This window comes from Heterodontus francisci, chromosome 10, assembly GCF_036365525.1.
Source record: "Heterodontus francisci isolate sHetFra1 chromosome 10, sHetFra1.hap1, whole genome shotgun sequence".
NCBI lineage: Eukaryota > Metazoa > Chordata > Chondrichthyes > Heterodontiformes > Heterodontidae > Heterodontus > Heterodontus francisci.
In genome coordinates this window covers 60,135,389-60,162,372 of record NC_090380.1, presented here as the reverse complement: position 1 = coordinate 60,162,372, position 26,984 = coordinate 60,135,389, and the positions used below count along the sequence as shown (strand labels likewise).

The 26,984-nt window shown below is 42.6% G+C and overlaps 1 protein-coding gene across 3 annotated transcripts in view; it reads left to right on the top strand.

The window, feature by feature from the left end:
- Positions 1 to 345: 345 nt before the first annotated feature.
- The window catches only part of LOC137374457 (V-set and transmembrane domain-containing protein 5-like), a 114,892-nt gene continuing 88,253 nt past the window's right edge, over positions 346 to 26,984 (top strand). For all 3 annotated transcript variants that reach the window (XM_068040594.1, XM_068040593.1, XM_068040595.1), the window contains exons 1-2: positions 346 to 465; positions 9,775 to 10,119. In XM_068040594.1, coding sequence (XP_067896695.1) covers positions 417 to 465; positions 9,775 to 10,119 — 394 coding nt within the window. In that variant the 5' untranslated portion in view covers positions 346 to 416. The remainder of the gene's footprint in view (positions 466 to 9,774; positions 10,120 to 26,984) is intronic.

The window sequence follows — 26,984 nt, the reverse complement described above, 5'->3', positions numbered from 1 at the left end:
TCATTCTTGAACAGTGAGGTTGATTTGTCAAGAGGCAGCTCATATTAGTGGGTTATGCAATGAACCAACCTCTTGTGCAAGGTTTTGTCCCCTGAAAGTTTGGTGGATATTCTAAAAGATGAGTAACTGAAGCTCTGATAATAGACATGGATAGAATTAAGATGCAAAATGGTTAATTTTGTGAAAGTTGTACTTGAATTTGAAGTCAATATCATTTAAAAGGTGTAAATTAGGATGTGTGTGGGTGGTTTGGTGATTAGCAACAGATGTAATGATGGCACCGGAAGTTGCACAGTAACACCCATTTTACCGTTTGATACTATCTTTCTGTAAAATAACACTTACATTTGTAACATTTACATAAAGAGTAAAGGGACAAACAATGCTATGAAATACAACCAGTAGACATTGCCAAGATGGGTTTTATTCATCACGTAGCTGCTCTTTTGGCATTATACATGAATGGTAAGTGTTTTATACGATTGATTATATGGTGTTTCCTATATTAGAGGAAGAAATTAAAATAAGTAGAGAAAGATGCAAAAGTAAAGTGATAATTTAGAAATAGTACCGAAACTTGTCAAGGCTACATAGAACAGAAATTGGAAAGGCACAATTACATTATTATTTTTGCATTGATGCAAAGTGGTTTTAGGTATGCTCGGAGGTGGAAATGACAGGTCCCAATCAGACTCCCAAGTGCACTACAGAGAGCTGTGGGATCACTTCCAATAGATATGTCACACCAATTTGGCTTCAAGTCAGACTAATATAATTTCAGCACAATGCAAACCCATATTCTAAATGTGTCCAGGCAGCCCATTGGACCACCTGGGACATTTATAAACTGAGGGGTCATTTGGAAAGATAGACGAGGAAGACCTAGGGTCTTCTGATCAAGACAACAACAACTGACATTTATTTAGCATCTTTTAACATAGCAAAATATCTCACAGTGCTTTACAGGTCAGATGGCAAAAAGCTTGGCTGAGAGGTGGGTTTTAAAGGAAGAGAGTTGGTAACAGAAAGGAGTTAAGAGAGGGAACTCAGAAGATTGGGACCCAAATAACAGAAGGCACAGCCACCAAATGTTGGGGTGCAGACAGGGGACTGCACTATTTGTTATATTGTGCTGCTATGTATTTATGTTACTGTTAACTGGTTGGCAGTGCCACCTCTACTCTCCTAATATTAAAAACTAGCTGCCCAGAGAGTGGAGCTCTACACATACCTTCAAGCACACATGCACAGTGTGAGGTTCAACCTGCAGCATAGATTGGATCTTCCAGATCATTATCACACTCTACAGATCCTGGTTGGATACCAGTATCTGGAATATATAGCAAAAGATTGGACATGTGAGAGAGTTGCTAAATTACAGAATATACTGAGTATCATTACTCATTCATCAATCAGAACAGCTCTTAAATCTACATAAATCCTTACATGGAGCATGCCTTTATTTGGGGTGTAACATGATGCTCTCCTAACAGGAAAATATACCTGAATCAATGTATTGCACAAATTCTATAGCATTTAATACAAAATGATTATATACACTGGAGTTATTTAATTACAGTTCTCTTTTCTGAGGTTCAGCTTAAAGCTGTAATCTGCTCAAACTTTATAACATTATCTAAGTCCCTCAGGTAGATTCGCCTCTTGAAATCAACCTTAGTATCCATTATTCTCCTTACAGTTTCAATTATAAAGAAATTTCATATCATGATATGTGGTAGAATGAAATGATCACCTACAAACCTATTCTAAAAACAAATTCATTACAGTCAAATAAATAATGATAAATTCCACTGTGAGACAGTCTAAATAATCTGAAAAATGCGAGGTTATAAAACAAGTTTTTGCAAAACTAACATGAAAGATTGCAGTACCATGCAGTGAAGAGGAAGAGGCCCCAATAAGGTAAGTAAGATATTAATTTTGTGGGGCCAAGTGGAGCACGCATGCTGCTCTGGGCTCTACAAGAATAATGTGAGATGATATGAGCTCTCCCTCCTTGATGATTGTACTCCCCCACCCCCACTCACCAGGACCTGCCTTCCTGCTGACTAGGTTAACCTTCGACTGCCCAGAGCTGGTGAGCTGTAGTTGGATGCCTGTTTGGTGCATATTGCTCACTGGCAGCAGGACAATGAGGCCTGACCCTAAATTTGGTTTGATTCTCACACAGGCACAAATGGGTGGGTGGAGAAGTCACACCAGCAACTTCCTTCATATTTCGAGTGGAAGTTGAATTTCTCTCCCTGTGTTTCATACCTTCACATTGGGTACTCTGCCTCTTCGGTATCATCCATCTATTCTCCACATGCCTTCTCCTGTCCCCCAAATGCACCCCATACAGCTTCCTCAAAGGCTGGATATGTTTAAAATAATTTCTGATACTTTAAAAAGGTTGACCCACTTTTTGGCCTCCCTGCAGCCATTTCTCTTTAAGTGGCTGCACTCGATTTAACTTTAAGTGCTACATGCACACATGATTCTCATCCCAATCAGTGGCACTTAGATCTTATTTAAATACTATTTATGGGTGATGTCCATTCAGTCTAGCTACCCATTGTTCTGGCATATGTAATGACATAAACAATGGGATCTTGGCAGCACTTTAGCTCAGATCCTGATGTTCTGTGATTACACCTATGCAGATGGAACCTAATAGATGAGGATCTGCTTTACCACCATATTTTCTCACACTTGTTCCAGCAACAAATGTTTTACATCTGAACAGACTGTGAAACCTTGTGCCTTTAAGAATATGAGCACATTGGCTTTTTATCATCTTGTTATTACTAAGAGCTGTTCAATTAAGGGCATTAATTCATTTTTGCTGGGATTGAGCTTTGTTGGTTTAAAAAAAACCCATAAAATCCCCATAGGATAACAGATGTTTGTTTGCAGTTGGTGTTGAATTTGAAAAGGTTTTGAATGGCTGCTGATACAGTGTTAGTTCTAGCCTGGATTTTAATTAACTGTACTGGCAGAGTAAAGAGTAATGATCGTCAACTCAACTGAAGCATTTTTACACTTTGTGGTCAAATACAGTACAAAGGAACAATGGTAGTGTAGAGGTCAAAGACAAAGCTGCCCAAATAATTTTATCAGTTAAGGAAGTCACCCATCCTATATCATCCTATATAGTTGTGCTTTACTTTTACTTTAACCTAAGAGGAGTTCAATTAAGATCTCTCAGCAGCGATATCTAATCCTAGGAAAGATAATTTAGACCAGATTTCAATCCTTTGTTATTTTAAAATGAGTTCCATGCTAAATTATTAATTATACATATTTTTAAAAAAGGTCTCAGGAAATATTAAATTTTATGACTAGCAAACTAACAAATAGAATTATGTAACTTTCTTAAACTGACTTCTAATTTCATTTTAATTAGTTATATTTTTGTTATGGCTAAACTTCCAGGCCATCATTTTCTGTGTTAGTAGACTAAACATGATGTAGCTGTGTATTTTGATTTGCTTACAGTGCAAAACATTCCCCAGGCAATATGTTTACAGCTGCAGTGGTGTGAGAAACTCACTGAAGTTTAATAATGCAGTGCTAGGTGCCCATAGCATTGCTGTGCACTGGACACAGCCAACCTGCTTTACCAGATACTGAGGCCTGAAGTCTCCCTCATAGATTGGGTTTGGTAAAACTGAGGGCCTGTCCACCTGGCATGCACTAAGCTCATTAAACCCTCTGAGAATTTTTAATGAGGTCCTCACTTCATAATATATTCTTACCACCTGAACAACAATGCAGGAGCTCAGCTCCAAATTAAAATGGGAGCTGGAAGGTTATGTCATTGAGCCTTGTTGGTTCCTGTAATTGAAAGAGGAGCTTGCTTTCGTTGTTGGCAGTACTGCATGCTGATCTAATGATTAATTATTTCATTGTGCCCTTGTGTTTCACTATTATTGCTAAACACAAGTTCATAATGCTGTATCGTATTTGCCATCTGTAGGTCCTAAACAGGACTTATCTAGGTCCTGAGCAGGTAACTGGCTGGCCTTTCCTCTCTATCCATTGATTCTGGAGGAGAAAGGCATAATTAGAAAAGCCATGCAGCACAAGCCCGCATAGGTGTCAAAGATGATTATAATCTTGTTCATTTTGCACAAACTTCCCCTCAAAGAGCATTACCAAAAACAAATGGGGATAGAGAAAACCTACTTGTACCCAGTGGCAAAAGAGGACTTTATGTCAGTTTGTGAACATATGATCTTCCTACCATACTCCCAAATGCACAGCCCACCCACTGAAATTCTCCAGCCCCATAACCTTGCAAGAACTCTACTGTCCGGCAAGTTTGACTTTTTCTGCATCCTCCACTGCCTTCACTCCAAAAATGGCAGCCATGCCTTCAGCCTCTGGAATTCCCTCCCTAAACCACTCCAACTCCATCCTTCCTCTATGGCCCTCCTTAAAATCTACCTCTTTAGCCAAGCTTTAACCCCACCCTTTCTATAGTCTCCTCCCTTGGCTGGGTATCAATTTTTGTCTGATTAAGCTGCTGTGAAATATATTAGGACATCTTCTGACATTGAAGGTGCCATATAAATGCAAATTGTTGTTATTGTAATATGTTAGTAAGCTGATATGTAAATTATAGCAGCCAGTGATGCACTTAATCAGTGAGAATGTCCTGCCCTAGTACTCCAATAATGATTCTGCAGGCCCAAATAAAATTCAGGGCTAAGTATTCTCCATGCAGAAACCTTTCCTCATTGTTTAAATGAAATACTTGCATTTATATAGCGTGTTTCATGATTCCAAGATGTCTCAAAGTGCTTTACAGCCAATTGAGTACTTTTGAAGTATAATCACTGTATTAATGTTGAAATACAGGTGCAAATTTGCACACAGATAGCTCCCATAATCAGCAATGATGAAAAGATCAGATAATCTGTTTTTAATGATGTTGATTGAAGGATAAATATTGTCCAGGAAAATGGTGAGGACTTTCCTTCTCTTCTTTGAAAGTGTGCCATGGGATCTTTTAATTCCACCTGAAAGAGCAGACAGGGCCTCAATTTAATCTCTTATCTGGAAGACTGCTCCTTCAACAGTGCAGCACTCCCTCAGTACTGTATTGGAGTGTCATCCTGGAATTGTGCTCAGCACCTTCTGACGCAGAGGGAAAAGTGCTGCCACTGAGCCAGAGCTGTAAATGGATGGGGTAAAATTTAACTGTGGTGGGTCACAAGTTGGGCAGGAGCAGATCAGCCACCTGTTATACCCACCATATGAACATACAAACATATGAATTAGGAGCAGGACGAGGCCACTCGGCCCCTTGAGCCTGTTCTGCCATTCAATAAGATCATGGCTGATCTGATTGTAACCTCATCTCCACATTCCCACCTATCTCCAATAACCTTTCAACCCCCTAGCATATCAGGAAACTATCTACCTCTGCCTTAAAAATATTTAAAGACTCTGCTTCCACTAGCTTTTAAGAAAGAGAGTTCCAAAGACTCAAGACCCTTTGAGAGAAAAGATTTCTTCCCATCTCGGTCTTAAATGGACGACCCCTTATTTTTAAATAGTGACCCCCAGTTCTAGATTCTCCGACAAGAGGAAGTATCCTTTCCATATTCACCCTGTCAAGACCCCTCAGGATCTTATATGTTTCAATCAAGTCACCTCTTACTCTTCTAAACTCCAGCGAATACAAGCCTAGCCTGTCCAACCTTTCCTCATAAGACAACCCGCCCATTCCAGGTATTAGTCAAGTAAACCTTCTCTGAATTGCTTTCAACACATTTACATCCTTCCTTAAATAAGGAGACCAATACTATACACAGTACTCCAGATGTGGATTTACCAATGCCCTGTATAACTGAAGCACAACCTCCCTACCTTTGTATTCAATTCCCCTCTCAATAAAAGATAACATTCTATTAGCTTTCTTAATTACTTGCTGAACCTGCATACTAACCTTTTGTGATTCATGCACTAGGACATCCAGATCCCTCTGCATCTCAAAGCTCTGCAATCTCTCATCATTTAGATAATATGCTTCTTTTATATTCTTCCTGCCAAAATGGACAACCTTACATTTTCCCACATTATAATACATGTGTCTGAACTTTTCCCACTCACTTAACCTATTTATATGCAAATAGTCATTTGGTAGTACAGAACTTGAGTATTGCTGAAAATAGAGACATGTTGTTGAAGCTTTTCGTCTTGCACTCATCAGGACAATCTGCAAAAATACCAATGTAAGGGAAAACAACACTTTATACTGTGTGAGAGGACAGTACTGATTGGTTGGCAAGTGAACTCTGATTGTTAGAGGTGTTGCCATGGAGAATGCACCAGTTTACGGTGACAGACAGTTAACTGTCAAGCTTTGTTTGAAATTTAAACCAGGCAGCTTGACTCTGATTGTTCAAGGCATTGCCCTGAGGAATAAATCAGCAAATGGCTGTCACTTATTTTGTTTAGCTGAAACAGGTACAATGTTTGTACATGTTCTTTCTGTCTGCAAAGAACAGGGCCCTGTGTATTAATATATGTGCCACACTGCGAGCCTGATGACAATCTTAAATTGGTTGTCAGTGTAATTCTTAGCATGTTGAGGATTATTTAGCAAATGTTGTCCAATCGTGGAATCACAGAATCGTTACAGTACAGACAGAGGCCATTTGACCCATCATGTCCGCACTGGCTCTCCGAAAGTGCAATTCCCTCAGTTCCATTCCCCTGATGTCTCCCCCTAACCTTGCACATTCTTCCTTTTCATATAAATAAAAGAAGGGTCACTGACCCGAAACGTTAACTCTGCTTCTCTTTTCACAGATGCTGCCAGAACTGCTGAGTGGTTCCAGCATTTCTTGTTTTTACTTCCTTTTCATATAACTATCTAATTCCCTTTTGAATGCTTCAATTGAACCTGCCTCCACCATGCTCTCAGGCAGCACATTCCAGACCTTAACCACTCGCTGCGTGAAAGAGTTTTTACTCATGTCACTTTTGCTTCTCTTACCAAATACTTTAAATCTGTGCCCTCCCGTTCTTGATCCTTTCACGAGTGGGAATAGTTTCTCTCTATCTACTCTGTCCAGACCCCGCATGATTTTGAATACCTCTATCAAATCAGCTCTCAGCTTTCTCTTCTCCAAGGAAAACAGTCCTAACTTCTCCAATCTATCTTCACAACTGAAATTCCTCATCCCTGGAACCATTCTTGTGAATATTTTCTGTACTCTCTCCAATGCCCTCATGTCTTCCCTAAAGTGTGATGCCCAGAACTGGACGCAGTACTCCAGCTGAGGCCGAACTAGTGTCTGATACAATTTCAGCATAACTTCCTTGCTCTTGTACTCTATGCCCCTATTAATAAAGCCCAGGATACTGTATGCTTTATTAACCACTCTCTCAACCTGTCCTGCCACCTTCAATGACTTATGCACATATACACCTAGGTCCCTCTGCTCCTGCACCCACTTTAGAATTGTACCCTTTATTCTATATTGTCTCTCCATGTTCTTCCTACCAAAATGAATCACTTCACATTCCTCCGCATTGAACGTCATCTGCCACTTGTCTGCCCATTCCACAAGCTTGTCTGTGTCCTTTTGAAGTTCTACACTATCCTCCTCATAGTTCACGATGCTTTCAAGTTTCATATCATGTGCAAACTTTGAAATTGTGCCCTGTACACAAAGGTCTAGGTGATTAATATATATCAGTATATCAGAATATATATCAGGATATCACATCTAATGTTGGACACTGTGTTTTGAGTTTTGCAAGCATGGGCCAGTCTTTGGGACATACAGCCTATATATCTAGTATCACGCTGACACTGAAATTCATATATCACATTACTCATTTGTGTGATAGGCAGGATGTCTCTTTGGCTTGACAGTAGCATCCTGTTAGTGGCGAACACCACATGTGTTGCTGCTGCGTAGTAGCAGCATGAAACAGCTAGCTTCACCTGTTGCTCAAATTTTTGGGATACATTACTCTTCCAGCATAATTTGAGGTAGTCTGGGCACTTTTCAGGGCCGTAAATGATGGCCTTAAGCCTGTTCATATGTTTGCGTGATATACAGTGAGCAATGATCTGATCAGGGTAGCCATTGTCACGCAAAAACTGTCAAGACTGGCGGATCGTATCAAACAACATGTACCTTTCGCTGTTCGCAACGGGCAAGGTACAGGCCATGCCCAACCAGCCCATGCTTGCAAAACTCAAAACACAGTGTCCAACATTACATATGATTTCAAGTTTGGACAACATTTGCTAAATAATCCTCAGCGTGCTAAGAATTACGCTGACAATCAATTCAAGATTGTCATCAAGCTCACAGTGTGGCACATTTGCACGTACTGGAAGCTACATGTATTAATACGCAGGGCCCTGTTCTTTGCAGACAGAAAGAATACGTACAAACATTGCGCCTGCTTCAGCTAAACAAAATAAGTGACAGCCATTTGCCGGTTCATTCCTATCCAATCAGAGTCAAGCTGCCTGGTTTAAATTTCAAACAAAGCTTGGCAGTTTACTGTCAGTCACTGTAAACTGGTGCATTTTCCATGGCAACATCTCTACCAGTCAGAGTTCACTTGCCAACCAATCAGCACTCTCTTCTCATACAGCATAAAGTTGTTGTTTTCCCATACATTGGTATTTTTGCAGATTGTCCTGATAAGTGTAAGACAAAAAGCTTCAACAACATGGCTCTATTTTCAGCAATACTATCTATATCCCTTTGTAGCCTCCTTATGTCATCTTCACAAATTACTTTCCTATCTTTGTGTCATCAGCAAATTTGGAAACCATACCTTTGGTCCCTTCATCCAAGTCATTTATATAAATTGTAAAAAGTTGAGGCCCCAGCACTGATCCCTGCAGATCCCTCATTACATCTTGCCAACCAGAAAATGACCCACTTATGACTACTCTCTGTTTCCTGTTATCTAGTTAATCTTCTATCCATGCCAATATGCTACCCCCTACGCCATGAGCTTTTATTTTCCACAATAACCTTTGATGTGCCACCTTATAAAACGCCTTCTGGAAATCTAATACAGTACATCCACCAGTTCCCTGTTGTCCACTGCACATGTTATTTCTGACTTTCCTTTCATTTAACTACAATAGCAATGATAATTGGGTAGGGTGTATCACAGGTGGTCAATCTGCTGCCAACTATTTTGTGTCCCTCCAAAGTTGAATTTCATCCCTGATATCTCGGTTTCTTTCCTGTCAAGAACATTTGAAACAGAGTTATGAAATTAATTTTGAAAGAAGTCGGGGAATGAAACTGAGTGAATTGCTCTTTCGGAGAGCTGGTGCCGACACACTGGGCCAAATGGCCTTCTTCTGCACTGTAACAAATCTGTGATTCTGTGATTATTGTGAAGGGTCAGACAGAAAGTTTGTACCTCAGAGAGATATACAGAACCATGTGATTAACAAAACCTCTGCTTTATTTATGGTTAAAATTCCAAAATAATCACTGGTTTCAGGTCAGATATTGTATTGATTAAATACAGAGTAAATCTTCCTGCCCACACTGTTTGTGCCAAACTCAGAAGAGTACCGACCACTGCACCGGAATGATTGTTTCCAATTTCATGTACTTCCTGTGGCCTTCCTGAGATTGGCAATTTGTTGCAAGTTACAGATATTTTTGCACTGTGTATCCACAAGCACCAAGAAGGGAGTGGAAATGACTCAGTTTGCATATGGTCCTTGCAACCAATGATGCCTAATTATTGCTGTTATGTTTGATCCAGGTTTACTTGCTGTTCTTTCATGCGTGAACGAGTCAAGCAGAAATGCAACTCTTGGAGAAAGCGTCCTACTGAATCCAGACTACACAGATTGTGAAGGATGCTCAGTTGAGTGGATATTTTCTTCGAACTCAGTGACCCTTCACATTTCTTCTTATAGCAAACGCAGCGAGTCAACTTTTGCAACTACCTTTAATGCATTTAAACACAGAGTGAATATTGAAAGGGATGGCTTTTATTTACGACTTCCATCTGTTCAATTTAATGATACAGGAAAATACACCCGAATTTTCACAGCATTGAATGGAACTGAAACCTGTGTAAGCATAGTAATTCATATATATGCAGGTAAGGTCTGAGTAATATGTTGGAAACATGGAATCAATGTAATATTTAAGAACATATTTTAACAAAGTAACAATTATTTATATAAGTACTTGTTTGAAAAATTGAGGCAATTGAAAGTAACTGTGAAACTAAAGGATTGTCCTGCGTAGGGGTGAATTTCCTCAAGGCTTCTAGTGCTCTGCCACCGTAACTTGGGCACAAAGGTTTCCGCTAAGCTTCCATCAATGTTATGGTGGCGAAACAGGAGAAACCCGAAAGAAACTCATTTCTCCAGGTTTTTTATTTGTTTTCCATTTTGTAACTTATTTACTCTTCTTTAGGTCAACCACATGCTTTATCCTGGCCCAGAAGGTTGTCAATTGACCTGCCCCAGACCTGTCACAATGCTACTCCCCCATCATCTATCAGGAGGCGGGTGAAAGCAGCGCAGGTTTATTCTTCTTCCAAAATTTCTTTGCCTTCTGCACACATTGAGAAGTCCCCACATTGAAAATCTATGTCACAATGCATGAGCACATTAGATGTAAGTGTTTGCCACAAATCACAAAGACTAACACTTTGACAGTGGTTAAAATGGTTTGGAATCATCTAGTACTGCATATGGCCATTAACAGCTTTACCCAAGTCAGTTGTACCTGAGTCTTTGTTGGCTACATCTTTACACAGCTGCTCCAAGCCTTGCTTATCTCTTCCTGACTGCCCAGTCTGTGTTTCCCTCCCCATTGTTACAGTCTTGTACTTCCCTTCCTAGATGCCCAAGTTTTGCACATCTCTCCCTGCATGTTGAGTACTATATTTCTCTCTGCACCCTTAGGGATAGATTTTATGGGCCCCCTGAGGCGGGGACTGAGGCGGGGGGTGGGGGGGGGGGGGTGGTAGTGCCATAGCCGACTCCTCATCAAACCATTTTTCCAGGGGCGGAATAGGCCAATGGCCTTCCCAACCCGCCCCACCTCCAGAGGCCAATTGAGGCCCTCTAGTGGTCTATTAATGGGCACTTGAGGACCTCTTCCTGCTGCCGTTGGGACATAATCAGCGGTGGGGGGTGCCTCTGCCATGCAGGGAGGGAACCTTGTAAAATGAGGCGTACTTCCAGCGGGCTTGGGAGGAGTGCCTACTCTATGAGCTATCTGTGGCCACAGAGAACACCCCCCAGGAAAAACCCCAAGTCCCTGGAGCACCCCCTCCCCCGGACTTCATGCCCATTCCCCCACCCCCCCCCCCTCACGGGGGCCTTTCGGACTGGCCCCGGCGATCCAAATCACTTACCTGAGGTCTGGGTTCCAGCGCTGGGCCTGGGTGAAAGGTCTCTGCAGAACTGGCAGTGGTCACCTCTCCTGGTGGTGCTGCCGATACTACTGAGCTGCCGGCCCTACAATTGGTTGGCAGCAGTTGGAGGTGGGATCCCCATCTTTAAAGGAACAGAGATCCCGGCACCAGAAACTTTGCCTCCAGAACAACGTAGGATTGCACCAGGGGAGGGGAGCAAAAAGGCCGAGGTGAAGTTTCCCCGGCCTTTTCGGCCCGGGGCCGGGAGCCCCGCCACCTTCACAATATCCTGACCTTAGAATCTTGTTCCTCTCTCCCCATCAACCTTGTACTGTCTGCCTGATTTCCTGAGTTTGTGTAACTTTGAAAGGTTCGGTGCAGTGATTTTTCCTTTTGTTCCACTATTACGCAATAATTTACACAATACCATACAAAAATCTGAAACGAATTTGAAGGGGTAAATATCCCCAGGGCTTCTCCTGCTCAGCTGAAGTAACTTTGGTGGACGTTCAGCCGATGCCTTCTATATGTTAAGAAAAAGCATTTCCAACTTCAGCTTGATCATTTTTTTTACTCATTCATGGGATGTGGGCATCACTGGCTCGGCCAACATTTATTGCCCATCCCTAATTGCCTTTGAGAAGGTGGTGGTGAGCTGCCTTCTTGAACCGTTGCAGTCTGTGTGAGGTAGGTACACCCACAGTGCTGTTAGGAAGGGAGTTCCAGGATTTTGACTCAGCGACAGTGAAGGAATGGTGATATAGTTCCAAGTCAGGATGTTGTGTGACTTGCAGGGGAACTTGCAGATGGTGGTGTTCCCATGCAACTGCTGCCCTTGTCCTTCTAGTTGGTAGAGGTTGCAGGTGTTGGTGTGTTGCTGCAGTGCATCTTGTAGATGGTACACACTACTGCACTGTGTGTCAGTGGTGGGGGGAGTGAATGTTTGTGGATAGGGTGCCAATGAAGCGGGCTACTTTGTGCTGGATGGTGTCGGAGCTGCACCCATCAAGGCAAGTGGAGAGTATTCCATCACACTCCTGACTTGTGCCTTGTAGATGGCGGACAGGCTCTGAGGAGTCAGGAGGTGAGTTACTCACCATAGGATTCCTAGCCTCAGACTTGCTCTTGTAGCTACAGTATTTATATGGCTACTCCAGTTCAGTTTCTGGTCAATGGTAACCGCCAGAATGCTGATAGTGGGGGATTCAGCGATGGTAATGCCATTGAATGTCAAGGGGAGATGGTTAGATTCTCTCCTGTTGGAGATGGTCATTGCTTGGCACTTTTGTGTCGCAAATGTTACCTGCCACTTATCAGCCCAAGCCCAGATATTGTCCAGGTCTTGCTGCATTTCTACATGGACTACTTCAGTATCTGAGAAATCACGAATGGTGCTGAACATTGTGCAATCATCAGCAAACATACTCACTTCTGACCTTATGATTGAAGGAAGATCATTGATGAAGTAGCTGAAGATGGTTGGGCCGAGGGCACTATCCTGAGGAATTCCTGCAGTGATGTCCTGGAGCTGAGATGATTGGCCTCCAACAATCACAACCATCTTCCTTTGCACTAGGTATGACTCCAACCAGCGGAGAGTTTGCCCCTGATTACCATTGACTCGAGTTTTGCTGGGGCTCCTTGATGCCATACTCAGTCAAATGCTGCCTTGATGTCAAGGGCAGTCACTCTCACCTCACCTCTTGAGTTCAGCTCTTTTGTCCATGTTTGAACTAAGGCTGTAATGAGGTCAGGAGCTGAGTGGCCCTGGCGGAACCCAAGCTGAGCGTCACTGAGCAGGTTATTGCTAAGCAAGTGCCGCTAGATAGCACTGTTGATGACACCTTCCATCACTTTGCTAATGATTAAGAGTAGACTGAATGGGCGGTAACTGGTCGGGTTGGACTTGTCTGACTTTTTGTGGACAGGACATATCTGGACAATTTTCCACATTGCTGGGTAGATGCCAGTGTTGTAGCTGTACTAGAACAGCTTGACTAGGGGCGTGACAAGTTCTGGAGCACTGGTCTTCAGTACTATTGCTGGAATATTGTCAGGGCCCATAGCCTTTGCAGTATCCAGCGCCTTCAGTTGTTTCTTGATATCATGCGGAGTGAATCAAATTGGCTGAAGACTGGCATCTGTGATGCTGGAGACTTCAGGAGGAGGCCGAGATGGATCATCAACTTGGCACTTCTGGCTGAAGATTGTTGCAAATGCTTCAGCTTTATCTTTTGCACTGATGTGCTGGGCTCCGCCATCATTGAGGATGGGGTTATTTGTGGAGCCACCTCCTCCAGTTAGTTGTTTAATTGTCCACCACCATTCACGGCTGGATGTGGCACGACTGCAGAGCTTAGATCTGATCCATTGGTTATGGGATCACTTAGCTCTGTTTATCGCCTGCTGCTTACGCAGTTTGCCAGGCAAGTAGTCCTGTGTTGTCGCTTCACCAGGTTGACACCTCATTTTGAGGTATGCCTGGTGCGGCTCTTGGCATGCCCTCCTGCACTCTTGATTGAACCAGGGTTGGTCTCCTGGCTTGATGGTAATGGTGGAGTGGGGAATATGCCGGGCCATGAGGTTACAGATTATGGTTGAGTACAATTCTGCTGCTGCTGATGGCCCACAGTGCCTCATGGATGCCCAGTTTTTCATTGCTAGATCTGTTCAAAATCTATCCCATTTAGCACGGTGGTAGTGACACACAACATGATGGAGGGTATCCTCAATGTGAAGGCGGGACGTCGTCTCCACAAGGACTGTGCGGTGGTCATTCCTACCAATACTGTCATGGACAGATGCATCTGCAGCAGGCAGATTGGTGAGGACCAGGTCAAATATGTTTTTCACTCTTGTTGATTCTCTCACCACCTGCCGCATACCCAGTCGAGAAGCTACATCCTTTAGGACTCGGCCAGCTCGGCCAGTAGTGCTGCTACTGAGCCACTCTTGGTGATGGACATTGAAGTCCCCCACCCAGAGTGCATTCTGTGCCCTTGCCACCCACAGTGCTTCCTCCAAATGACGTTCAACACGGAGGAGTACTGACTCATCATTTGAGGGAGGGCGGTAGGTGGTAATCAGCCGGAGATTTCCTTGCCCATGTTTGACCTGATGCCATGAGACTTCATGGGGTCTGGAGTTGATGTTGAGGACTCCAAGGGAAACTCGCTCCCAACTGTATACCACTGTGCCGCCACTTCTGCTGGGTCTGTCCTGCCGGAGGGACAGGATGTACCTGGGAATGGTGATGGCAGTGTCTGGGACATTGTCTGGAAGGTATGATTCCGTGAGTATGACTATGTCAGGCTGTTGCTTGACTGATCTGTGGGACAGCTCTCCCAACTTTGGCACAAGCCCCCAAATGTTAGTAAGGAGCACTTCGCAGGGTTGACAGGGCTGGGTTTGCTGTTGCCGCTTCCAGTGCCTAGGTCGATGCCGGATTCTGTTTTATTGACTTCGTAGCGGTTAGGTACAACTGAATGGCTTGCTAGGCCATTTCAGAGTCAATCACATTGCTGTGGGTCTGGGGTCACATGTAGGCCAGACCAGGTAAGGACAGCAGATTTCCTTCCCGAAAGGGCATTTGTGAACCAGATGGGTTTTTACAACAATTGACAATAGTTTCATGGCCATCATTAGACTAACTTTTAATTCCAGGTTTATTAAATGCAATTTAAATCCACCTTCTGCTGTGGTGGGATTCGAACCCATGTCCCCAGAGAAATACCCTGGGTCTCTCAACATCTGACATGTGGGAGTCTTTCAAACGTCAGCTGATTAGAATCCAGGACCAGCATGTTCCTGTGAGGAAGAAAGACAAGTTTGGCAAGTTTCGGGAAGCTTGGATAACACGGGATATTGTGAGCCTAGTCAAAAGAAAAAGGAAGCATTTGTAAGGGCTGGAAGGCTAGGAACAGATGAAGCACTTGAGGAATATAAAGACAGTAGGAAGGAACTTAAGCAAGGAGTTAGGAGGGCTAAAAGGGGTCATGAAACGTCATTGGCAAACAGGATTAAGGAAAATCCCAAAGTTTTTTATACATATATAAAGAGCAAGAGGGTAACCAGGGAAAGGGTTGGCCCACTCAAGGACAGAGATGGGAATCTATGCGTGGAGCCAGAGGAAATGGGTGTGGTGCTAAATGTGTACTTTGCATCTGTATTCACCAAGGAGAAGGACTTGGTGGATGATGAGCCGAGGGAAGGGAGTGCAGATAGTCTCAGTCATCTCATTTTCAAAAAGGAGGAGGTGTTGGGTGTCTTGCAAAGCATTAAGGTAGATAAGTCCCCAGGGCCTGATGGGATCTACCCTAGAATACTGAGGGAGCCAAGGGAAGAAATTGCTGGGGCCTTGACAGAAATCTTTGTATCCTCATTGGCTACAGGTGAGGTCCCAGAGGACTGGAGAATAGCCAATGTTGTTCCTTTGTTTAAGAAGGGTGGTGAGGATAATCCAGGAAATTATAGACCGGTGAGCCTTACGTCAGTAAGGCTATTAGATTGGAAACTATTAGAGAGGATTCTTCGGGACAGGATTTACTCCCATTTGGAAACAAATGAACTTATTAGCGAGAGACAGCATGGTTTTGTGAAGGGGAGGTTGTTTCTTACTAATTTGATTGAGTTTTTTGAGGAAGTGACGAAGATGATTGATGAGGGAAGGGCGGTGGATGTTGTCTATATGGACTTTAGTAAAGCCTTTGACAAGGTCCCGCATGGCAGACTGGTGCAAAAGGTGAAGTCACACGGGATCAGAGGTGAGCTGGCAAGATGGATACAGAACTGGCTCAGTCACAGAAGACAGAGGGTAACAGTGGATGGGTGTTTTTCTGAATGGAGGAATGTGACTAGTGGTGTTCCACAGGGATCAGTGCTGGGACCTTTGCTGTTTGTAGTATATAGAAATGATTTGGAGGAAAATGTAGCTGGTCTGATTGGTAAGTTTGCGGACGACACAAAGGTTGGTGGAATTGCGGATAATGATGAGGATTGTCAGAGGATACAGCAGGATATAGATCGGTTGGAGACTTGGGTGGAGAAATAGCAGATGGAGTTTAATCCGGACAAATCTGAGGTAATGAATTTTGGAAGGTCTAATGCAGCTGGGAGGTATACAGTAAATGGCAGAACCCTTAGGAGTATTGACAGGCAGAGAGATCTGGGCGTACAAGTCCACAGGTCACTGAAAGTGGCAACGCAGGTGGATAAGGTAGTTAAGAAGGCATACGGCATGCTTGCCTTCATCAGTCGGGGCATAGAGTATAAAAATTGGCAAGTCATGTTGCAGCTGTACAGAACCTTAGTTAGGCCACACTTAGAATATTGCGTGCAATTCTGGTCGCCACACTACCAGAAGGACGTGGAGGCTTTGGAGAGGGTACAGAAGAGGTTTACCAGGATGTTGCCTGGTCTGGAGGGCATTAGCTATGAGGAGAGGTTGGAAAAACTCGGATTGTTTTCACTGAAACGACGGAGGTGGAGGGGCGACATGATAGAGGTTTACAAAGTTATGAGCGGCATGGACAGAGTGGATAGTCAGAAGCTTTTTCCCAGGGTGGAAGAGTCAGTTACTAGGGGACATAGGTTTAAGGTGCGAGGGGCAAAGTTTAGAGGGGATGTGCGAGGCAAGTTTTTTACACAGAGGGTGGTGAGTGCCTGGAACTTGCTGCCAGGGGAGGTGGTGGAAGCAGATACGATATCGACGTTTAAGAGACATCTTGACAAATATATGAATAGGAAGGGAATAGAGGGATATGGGCCCCGGAAGTGCAGAAGGTGTTAGTTTAGGCAGGCATCAAGATCGGCGCAGGCTTGGAGGGCCGAATGGCCTGTTCCTGTGCTGTACTGTTCTTTGTTCTTTGTTCTTGGTTACTAGTCCAGTGACAAAAGCACTATGCCACCGCCTCCCCTAATACAGGGGTGGAGTGGAGGGCATTAGCTATGAGGAGAGGTTGGAAAAACTCGGATTGTTTTCACTGAAACGACGGAGGCGGAGGGGCGACATGATAGAGGTTTACAAAGTTATGAGCGGCATGGACAGAGTGGATAGTCAGAAGCTTTTTCCCAGGATGGAAGAGTCAGTTACTAGGGGACATAGGTTTAAGGAGCGAGGGGCAAAGTTTAGAGGGCATGTGCGAGGCAAGTTTTTTACACAGAGTGTGGTGAGTGCCTGGAACTTGCTGCCAGGGGAGGTGGTGGAAGCAGATACGATATCGACGTTTAAGAGACATCTTGACAAATATATGAATAGGAAGGGAATAGAGGGATATGGGCCCCGGAAGTGCAGAAAGTGTTAGTTTAGGCAGGCATCAAGATCGGTGCAGGCTTGGAGGGCCGAATGGCCTGTTCCTGTGCTGTACTGTTCTTTGTTCTTTGTTCTTGGTTACTAGTCCAGTGACAAAAGCACTATGCCACCGCCTCCCCTAATACAGGGGTGGAGTGGGAAATGTCCTGAAAATATTGTACCCCACATTTAGTGTTGCGTCTTCAGAGATGAAAATAAAGTTTTCATTCATGCACTTGAGTCCCCAATGTTGCATATTTGCAAATTAAATATGTTTTTTTAGAGAAAAACTGTTAATGCTTGACAAGATACATATTTATGTATTTTCAGGGTAACAGCCTGTGATATTTACGGGAGCTGGAGTGAGTGCTGGGTGGGGAGTTGACTTGGTGGGGATGGGGGGAGTTCCCAGACATCCTGGAGAAATTAACTACCGAACATGTTTCAAATTTTCCACCATTTTTCCAGCCCGATAGCCAGCCTGATTGACAATTGCCTGCTTGTTAGGTGGGAGAATTTTCAGTCCAAGCTGCAGTTGAGAAGTAGTGGGGGAGAGGGGGGGGCGCAGGGAGGAGCAATCCTAGGGAAGAAGGATCATGGTCAGGATGGGCGAGATCACAGGAGGAGAGCATGGCAGTGGTGGAGGATCACGGGGACTAGAGTAAAGACAGGGGTGTGGCAGGTCAGCAAATCCCTACCAGGTACAGCTTGTTAGGCTTGGCAGAAACACTTCTGCTCCATCTGGCCCACAGCAATGCTGCCAGGAAACTTCCCTTTTCCCCAAAGCTGTCCTCATCTCCCTTTAGAATCCCAGTGTTAAACTTGTAAGACAGGATAAATGTGAGGCTCCCAGCTTCTTTATAATATTTAAATGGCCAATCTACCTCTTGGGAGCAGGTTGGCTGACTGCCCCCTGTCCTGCCTCCATTAAACCTATAAGTGGTTGGGTTGGAGGCACATTGAGGTTGTTTTTGCGATTTTAAATATTTTAGCATCTCACCCAAGCCCAATCCACTCATTTTTGGGGGTTGAAATTATCCTGTTTGCATTTTTGTATCTTATTTGAATGACGTGGAACTCGCTGCCTACAAGGGTAGTGGAAGCAGAGACAATCAATAATTTCAAAAGAAAATTGGATGGACGCTTGAGGGAAATAAATATGTAGGGCTACAGGTAAAGACTGGAGGAATGGGGCTAACTGGATTGCTGTACAGAATGCTGTGTAATGGATTGCTGTACAGCTGGTGCGATGCACCAAATGGCCTCCTTCTGTGTCATTATAGCTCCATGCCTCTATTTGTTTTAAAATTTCTCCTGAACTGCATGCACTTTAAACAAAACAAAATCACTATGAAATAGCTCAAATTCTTCTGCATAATATTGCTTTTCATTGCTTTTCTCAGTTATTCATATTTTGAGACATATATATATATACACATACATTGAATAAAGTAAACAGCCTCTCTCACTGAGAATGTTGCTATGTTCTGCTATCTGCATCATTAGTCAGACAGGTTGATCTTTGTTTTCAGCATTCTAATTGTGGCAGTTAGAAGAAAATAATCTGATCTAATACACACTGGAGGCTTAATTCCCTTATAATATGATGTTATTTGCTAGTAATCAACAACAAATTATCGCTCTATAAACTGTAGTGATTATTTCATGATCATTCATTCTTCATTCTTCAGTGAGGATATCATCACACATCAATTGTACAGAGCGAATTCACCAGTGCTCAAGAGCAAAACAAAAATGAAATTGAACTGCTCATTCAAGTACCACTCCTAATTCATCCATGGGGCAAATATATAATGCTTCCTAAAAAAAAATCTGGCCAGCTTGAGAAAATGGGAGGAAGGATCACACAACTTAGGAAAACTCTAGATTCAGTCTCCTGTCTGAGCTGAGATATCTCATCTCTATCAGGACAATGGTGGGGCACCATTGCCATTCCTTGATCAGGATGAGAAAATGAAAATAGCCATGGGGTATAAATTCATCTTGAATAGTAGCTCAAAACAGGCAATAACAAATCAGCAGCCCATTTTCTCATTGGGAAAGGAAATGGGGTGCAGTGCAAAATGGGCTGCTATCACCCATTACAGCTGTCCAAGAGGAAATTATAACCCATTCTACCCTTTTGAGATTCCTATAATCTACTGACACATATTATTTCATCCTGGGCTGTCATGAACTGCCTGAATTTCACTCTTATGGTTTATGATGTCATTGGAAGTCCACAATGAGATATTTGTCCAGCGATCAGAGCCACTTATCCATTATTATGGAGTGAAGACTGCTTTAGAGTCGCAGATTAATTGACTTGGTGAAAATCATATTGTCCCAGATTTTGCGATAGTAATGACAGTGAAATTGTCAGTGTTCTCTGTCGTTACTCCTCTGAAACTGACAACAACTTTTGGAGTTCATACATTACAGTTAAACACGGAAATCTAGAAATTGTTGACAGTGATTCTACGCTTCCCCATAGGGTGTGCTGTTGAGGACTCCCCTAGACTGCAAACAAGTGGAAATTGCTGAAATGATGAGAATTTTCCCTTTCACACGATCAGTCTCATTGCAAAAACCCTTGAAAAAGTTACACCCTGGTGAATGAGGTATAACTCAGTTTTAACAGTGTACTAAGTTTATAATTACAGCTGAACAGTTTCACTGGCCCTGGAAAACCAATTTATATTTGTCAAAATCCACAGTTACAAAATGATAATTATTTTAAAGTTTGCTTATCGTATTTCAGCATCTACCTTAATCCCATCTGATTTATTTTGCTCTCAGTAAAGTTTTAATTAGAAGTCAACAATTCAGTGCATTTTACTTCCTGGTTTGCTGTCTGTGAGAGTACTTCCATGTATTGGGCTGCTTACCCTGCTTGATGACATCACTCTTGCTGGACGCCTGGAGATCCCCTTGACTTGGCACCAAATTCAAACTGACATCTAGAAAGGCAAAATCCATGCCATAAATATCACTAAATCTTTGTGGGTAGCTTTGTTTGGGGATAGTAGCGAGAGCCATTACTTGGCCACTGACTGAGAAATTTGGGCCGTTGCTCAGTGCTGTTCTCGATCAAAAAAAGTTTCTCAGAGTCTTCAAACAAAGTGATTTTGCTATGATCTCTCCATTAACACTGTCTTCATTTTAATAAGACTCTATTATATGTTAAAAATACTCTGTAGGTCACAGTGGTGAATAGAGAGGCATACGTATAAATTCACAGAAGACAGCCACCTCAGGTTGGTAAGACTAAAACAATTAACAAAATTCTAGGTTATATCTGAAGAGTTGGAGAATATAAAAGCCAAGAGGTAACGATAAGCATATATAAAACTTTAATAAGAATCGGTTAGACTACTGTGTGCAGTACTGGGCTGCACAACTTAGGAAGGGTATTGAAGCTTTAGAGAGAGTACAACATAGTACAACTAGGATGCTGCCTGGTATGAGGAAATAAAAATAAGAAGAAAATTTGAGAAATAGAACATTAGAACAACACATATTCTGGGCTGATATAATAGAAGTGTTTAATATTAAGAAGGAGTGAGGCAGGATAGATAGAAACAAACTGTTTCCAGTAATTGTGGCTATAGACACAAGTTTAAATGCAAGAAATTTAGACTAGAGTAGATTTCCCTATTTTAATTTGACTTTTTAAGAAACAAGTTGAGTTTTCAAAGCAAACAGAGCTTCTTGAGGGGAAGCAAATTAGAAGTGAGGCTAGAAGGTGGAGAAGAGGAGGGAAAGTGATTGCAAGTGAGGTATTCTTTGGCCTCTTATCACCCACCCTTGGAGGAGTGGGGGCAATTACTGAAGGGTTAGCGGCAAGGTGGTTGACAGTGGAATATGTAAACGATGCAAGGTTGAGTGGATAGCTTAAAGGGACAAAGAAAGAGGCAGTTATGGTAGTGAGAGGGTGGTAAGAAAGGGAGAGAATAGTGGGAAGGTGAATGAGTAGAGGACGAAACGGAAATGCGGAGGTAGGGGAAAGATGATGGAGAGGATGGAAATGGTGCGGCGGCAAGCCTAATTTGTCTTGCAGCCTCCACCCTAAATATAAGATTACATCTGTTGGTGGCTCTTTTCTCTGCCACACCACACTGACTCACCCACCAACTACTACCCTAAAGGAAGAAGTAAAGAACAAGACAGAGATAGAAGAGGACAAAGAAAAAAAAGTTAGGGAGAGAAAAGCCAACAAGCAGAAAAAGAGATTAATATTCCCTGAAATAAAAACAAGAAATGCTGGAAATACTCAGCAGGTCTGGCAGCATCTGTGGAGAGAGAAGCAGAGTTAATGTTTCGGGTCAGTGACCCTTCTTCGGAACTCATATATCAATATATTATTAACTATATTATATTAATATTCCCTGAACTGGGATGCTAGATTGAGCCACAGCACTCCTGCAGTGCCTGAAAACACACGTGTAAAGTCTAAATAGGATGACAGAAGGTTAACATGCAGGTACAGCAAGCAATTAGGAAGGTAAATCGTATGTTAACCTTTACAGCAAGGGGGTTGGAGTACAAGAGTAAGGAAGTCTTGCTGAAATTATATAGGGCTTTGGTGAGACCACACCTGGAGTATTGTGTACAGTTTTGGTCTCCTTACCTAAGGAAGGATATACTTGCCTGAGAGGAGGTGCAAGGGATACGGAGATCAGGCAGGTAACAGGAGTTGAGGTAGAAGATCAGCTATGATCATACTGAATGGCGGAGCAGGCTCAAAGCCTACTCCTGCTGCTGTTTCTTATGTTCTTATGTCCTTAAATGCAAGTTGCTTTGGAGTTGTGCAAGTATAACATTAATTTTGAAAGGATGAGGGACTACAGCAGTGGGTTTTTATAGGGGATGAAACAGCTCAGAAAAGTTGAGCAATAATGTGCAATTGATTAATCTATTTCATGCACTGCTTTAGTTTTTCATCATTTTCTTCCTATTAATTTCAGGGAATGTTACGACCAGGTGAGAAAGGTGTCTAGGGGTCCTTCTTAGCCTTCATCTCGTCTTACTGTAACAGGGTTTAATTTTAAACACACCATGTTTTGAGCTCCCCCTTGGTGAATCCTTGTTCACCGATTTCCAATTAGAAGGTAAAGAAATGAGCACAAACAGGCTTTCTTAAGTTTAAAGAAGAAAGATTGAAATTTAATAAAACTTAAACTCTAATTCAGTTGACGCCTATGGATACACGCCATGCCCCACACTAGCATGCATATGCGATATGCACATGCAAATAGAGAATGAAAAGAGCAGAAGAAAAAGTAACAAAAACAAGAAATGCTGGATTCACTCAGCAGGTCTGGCAGCATCTGTGGAAAGAGAAGCAGAGTTAACGTTTCGGGTCAGTGACCCTTCTTCGGAGTTCCGAAGAAGGGTCACTGACCCGAAACGTTAACTCTGCTTCTCTTTCCACAGATGCTGCCAGACCTGTTGAGTGAATCCAGCATTTCTTGTTTTTGTTTCAGATTTCCAGCATCCGCAGTATTTTGCTTTTATTTTAGAAGAAAAAGTAAAGTGGAAAGGTTTGAGGCAATATCTGAAGAGTTGTTAAAGTTCTTCGAGCTTCCTGTAGAATCCTAGCTTGTAGGTAATTCTTGCTTTTCGTTGGGGCCCAGTATTCTTCTTAAATCTTGTTCACTGTAGGAGACTTTTCTCTCTTGGGGTTCATGTGTCTTCAATGGATGCCAAAACTGGCGAGAAAGAGATGAGAGCAGACAGGAGGAGAGGAGGTCTGCTTCAGTCCAGGAGCCAAGAGCTTTCTGTCTTCAAACACTGTTTCTCCAATTTAAAACTTCTCAGTTCAAACTCTGCAACAGCCAGTTAGTTAAGTGACTAAACTGGTCTGACCACGTCTATTCTATGTATTGGGAGCAGGGACTGGTCCTTTGTTCCAAGCAGTGTTTGTTACTATGCAAAAATGTCCTTCCGGCCAGGGGCCTGGCAATTCCTTGTATCAGGCCTTCTCTTCTTTCCCGGAACAATTTGAAGGTTAATGTCCATGTGCCGAAATTAATGTGTCTCATTCTTGGCAGGTGTGGGCCTGCATGACAGGAAGTTTGTTCAGTTAATTAAAATAAAAATGAAGAAAGAACGTACATTTCTACAGTGCCATTCCTGACCTCAGGACATCCCAAAGTGCTTCATAGCCAATGAGGTACTTTTGAAGTGTAGACACTCTTGTAATGTAGGAAAAGCAGCACCTATATTACACACAGCAAGCTCCCACAAACAGTGCTGTGATAATAACCAGATAATCTGTTTCTTAGTGATGTGATTGGGGGGTTAACCATTGCCTAGGACTCCCTGCTCTTCTTCAAATAATGTCATGGGATCTCTTATGTCCACCTGAGAGGGCAGATAAGGCCTCAGTTTCATGTCTCATCTGAAAGACAGCACTTCCAACAGTGCAGTACTCTCTCAAATGGCACTGGGAATTTCAGCCTAGATTATAAATTCAAGTCTCCAGAGTGGGGCTCAAACCAGGAGTTTTTGACTAAGAGGCAAGAGTACTACCAGCTGAGCCGCAGCTGACACTAAATATAAGAAGACCCATTTTAAGACTAACGATACAGACAAGGATCTATTATAGACAATTCATTTTTGGCTAATACTAGATTTGTTAAAGAACATTATGGCGGAATGCACGTTTTAAATATGTTGGTGCATTATGTGGACACTGTATGCAAGTTTTTATGATAACAAGAATAAATGCTTTAGGTGAAGGATAGAATTAGAATAATTGAATCCTTACAGCACAGGAAGAGGTTGTGTGGCCCACCATGTCCATGCTGGCTCTCTGTAAGGGCAACTCATCTAGTCCCACTCCCCTGCCTTTTTCCCATAGTCCTGAAAGTACTCTCTTCAGGTGCTTATCCAATTCCCTTTTGAAAGCCATGATTGATTCTGCCTCCATCACACTCTCAGTGGTGCATTCCATATCTTGACCACTCACTGCGTAAAAAGGTTTTTCCTCATGTTGCCGTTGCTTCTTTTATTAATCACCTTAAATTGGTGTCCTCTGGCTCTGGATCCTTCCGCCAATGGGAACAGTTTCTCCCTGTCTACTCTGTCCAGACCACTCATGACTTTGAACACCTCTATCAAATCTCCTCTTAATTTTCTCTTCTCTAAGGAAAACAGCCTGAAGCTTCTCCAATCTATTCACATAAATGAAGTTCCTCATCCCTGGAACCATTCTTATGAATCTTTTCTGCACCCTCTCTAATGCTTTCTAAAGTGTGGTGCCCAGAACTGGACACAATATTCCAGTTCAGGCCGAACTAATGTTTAACACAGTTTTATCATAACTTCTTTGCTTTTGTACTGTCTGCCCTATTTATAAAGCCCAGGATCCCGTATGCTTTATTAACTGCTTTCTCAACCTGCCCTGTCACCTTCAATCATTTGTCACATTTACCCTCAGGTCCCTCTGCAGAAAATTGGAGGGATATCAGACAGCAGATGTAATAGATCAGCTGGTATTCCCTTTTTGAAGTGGAAGAAAGACTTTAAAGCTTCTGCTTGTAATAATTCCCATTTGGAGAGATGGAAGCACATTTGTAAAATGTGGAGTTAGTCCCTATATCCTTCAAATCTTCTTTCATCACCCCCTTTCAAAAATAACCTCGTCCCCCTCTGTCTTTGCAATGTACTGACCCATCTCCAACTGCCTTTTCCATTCCAACACCCTTGAAGATGTTCTCTTCTCCAGAATCTGTGGCCTCCTTTCCAGAACTCCATGTTGAATTTCTCCAATCAGGTTTCCACCCTGCCATAGTACAAAATTGTTCTATCAAATTCAGAAATGACATCCTATGTGACTGAGACAAAGGTAAACAATTCTTCCTCATCCCTCTCGATCTGTCTGAAGCCTTTGGCACAGTTGTCCACACTATCATCCTCCAACACCTCTCCACATCATCCAGCTGGGTGGGACTGCACTTGCCTGGTTCCATTCTTATCTGTCTAATCATAGCCAGGGAATCAGCTGCTTTGGTTTCTATTTCAGCTGCTGCACTGTTACCTCTGGTGTCTCCCATGGATTTATCCCTTGCCCCCTCCTATTTCTCATCTACCTGTTGCCATTCGGCAACATCATCGTAAACTACAGCATCAGTTTCCACACATATGCTGACAACACTCGACCCCATCAATTGTCTCTAAGTTGTCAGACTGTTTGTCTGACATCCAGCACTGCATAAGCAGAAACTTTCTCCAGCTAAATATTGGGAAGACCAAAGTCTTGTTCCCTGCCACAAATCTGCCCCCTAGCCACTGATTCCATCACCAACTGTCTGAGACTGAATCAGACTGTTCACTACTTTAGTGCCATATTTAGGGAAGTACCAAATTTTACAAATTTCACAGTCACAGCATTTTAAGAATTGTGAATTTCACGGTTTCATGTATTTAAATCATAAATTTCACTGTGTCGAAACAAACCATGAAAATGATCTATTTAAAAGAAAAGAAGACAAGGGAAGTTTCTGATTTCAAATAGCATTTATTGTATACAAAAAAACTATTGTATAAAGCTGACTATAAACAGGTCACATTCTTTACTTACTGAAGTCGGTGGTTGAATGTGAGCATGGAGCAACCTGCAACTGTCTTTCTCTTCATTCCCTGTGTTGCAACTGAAGTGGGAGGAGTGCGCTGTTTATTCTAGTTCCACTTCTCCACGGGTCACAACATATATTTAAATTTGTTCCCACTTACCAATACAGATAATCATAGACTCTATATTTATCCCAGAATAAAACACACCAACTGGGTTTCTTTAATAAACAACAAAATTATCAGTTTATTATAAAACAAGTCTTAACCAGTAATGAAGTAAAGCATAAACACACAGACTAAATATTAAAGTTCCATTTTTACCTTAGCCCCTCATACTCACACACACATACACCAGTTAATCGGAAAAATAAAGGAATTTTTGTTTTTAGAGCTCTATTACAGACAAAAAACACTTGGGCTGAATCCTTGCTCATTCTTGAAGTAACAGCGGATGAACTATTATAACAGAAAGTGCTGAAAATGCTCAGTAGGTCTGGCAGCATCTTTGGAGAAAGAAGCAGAGTTAACGTTTCAGGTCTGTGACCTTTTTTCAGAACTGACAAAGGTTAGAAATGTAATTGGTTTTAAGAAAGTAAAGCGGGGGTGGGGGAGGCGGAAGAAAACAAAAGGGAAGGTGTGTGATAGGACAGAGGGCCGGAGAGATTAACTGACAAGGAAATCATGGGGCAAAGGCAAAGAGAGTGTGCTAATGGTGTGGTGAAAGTCA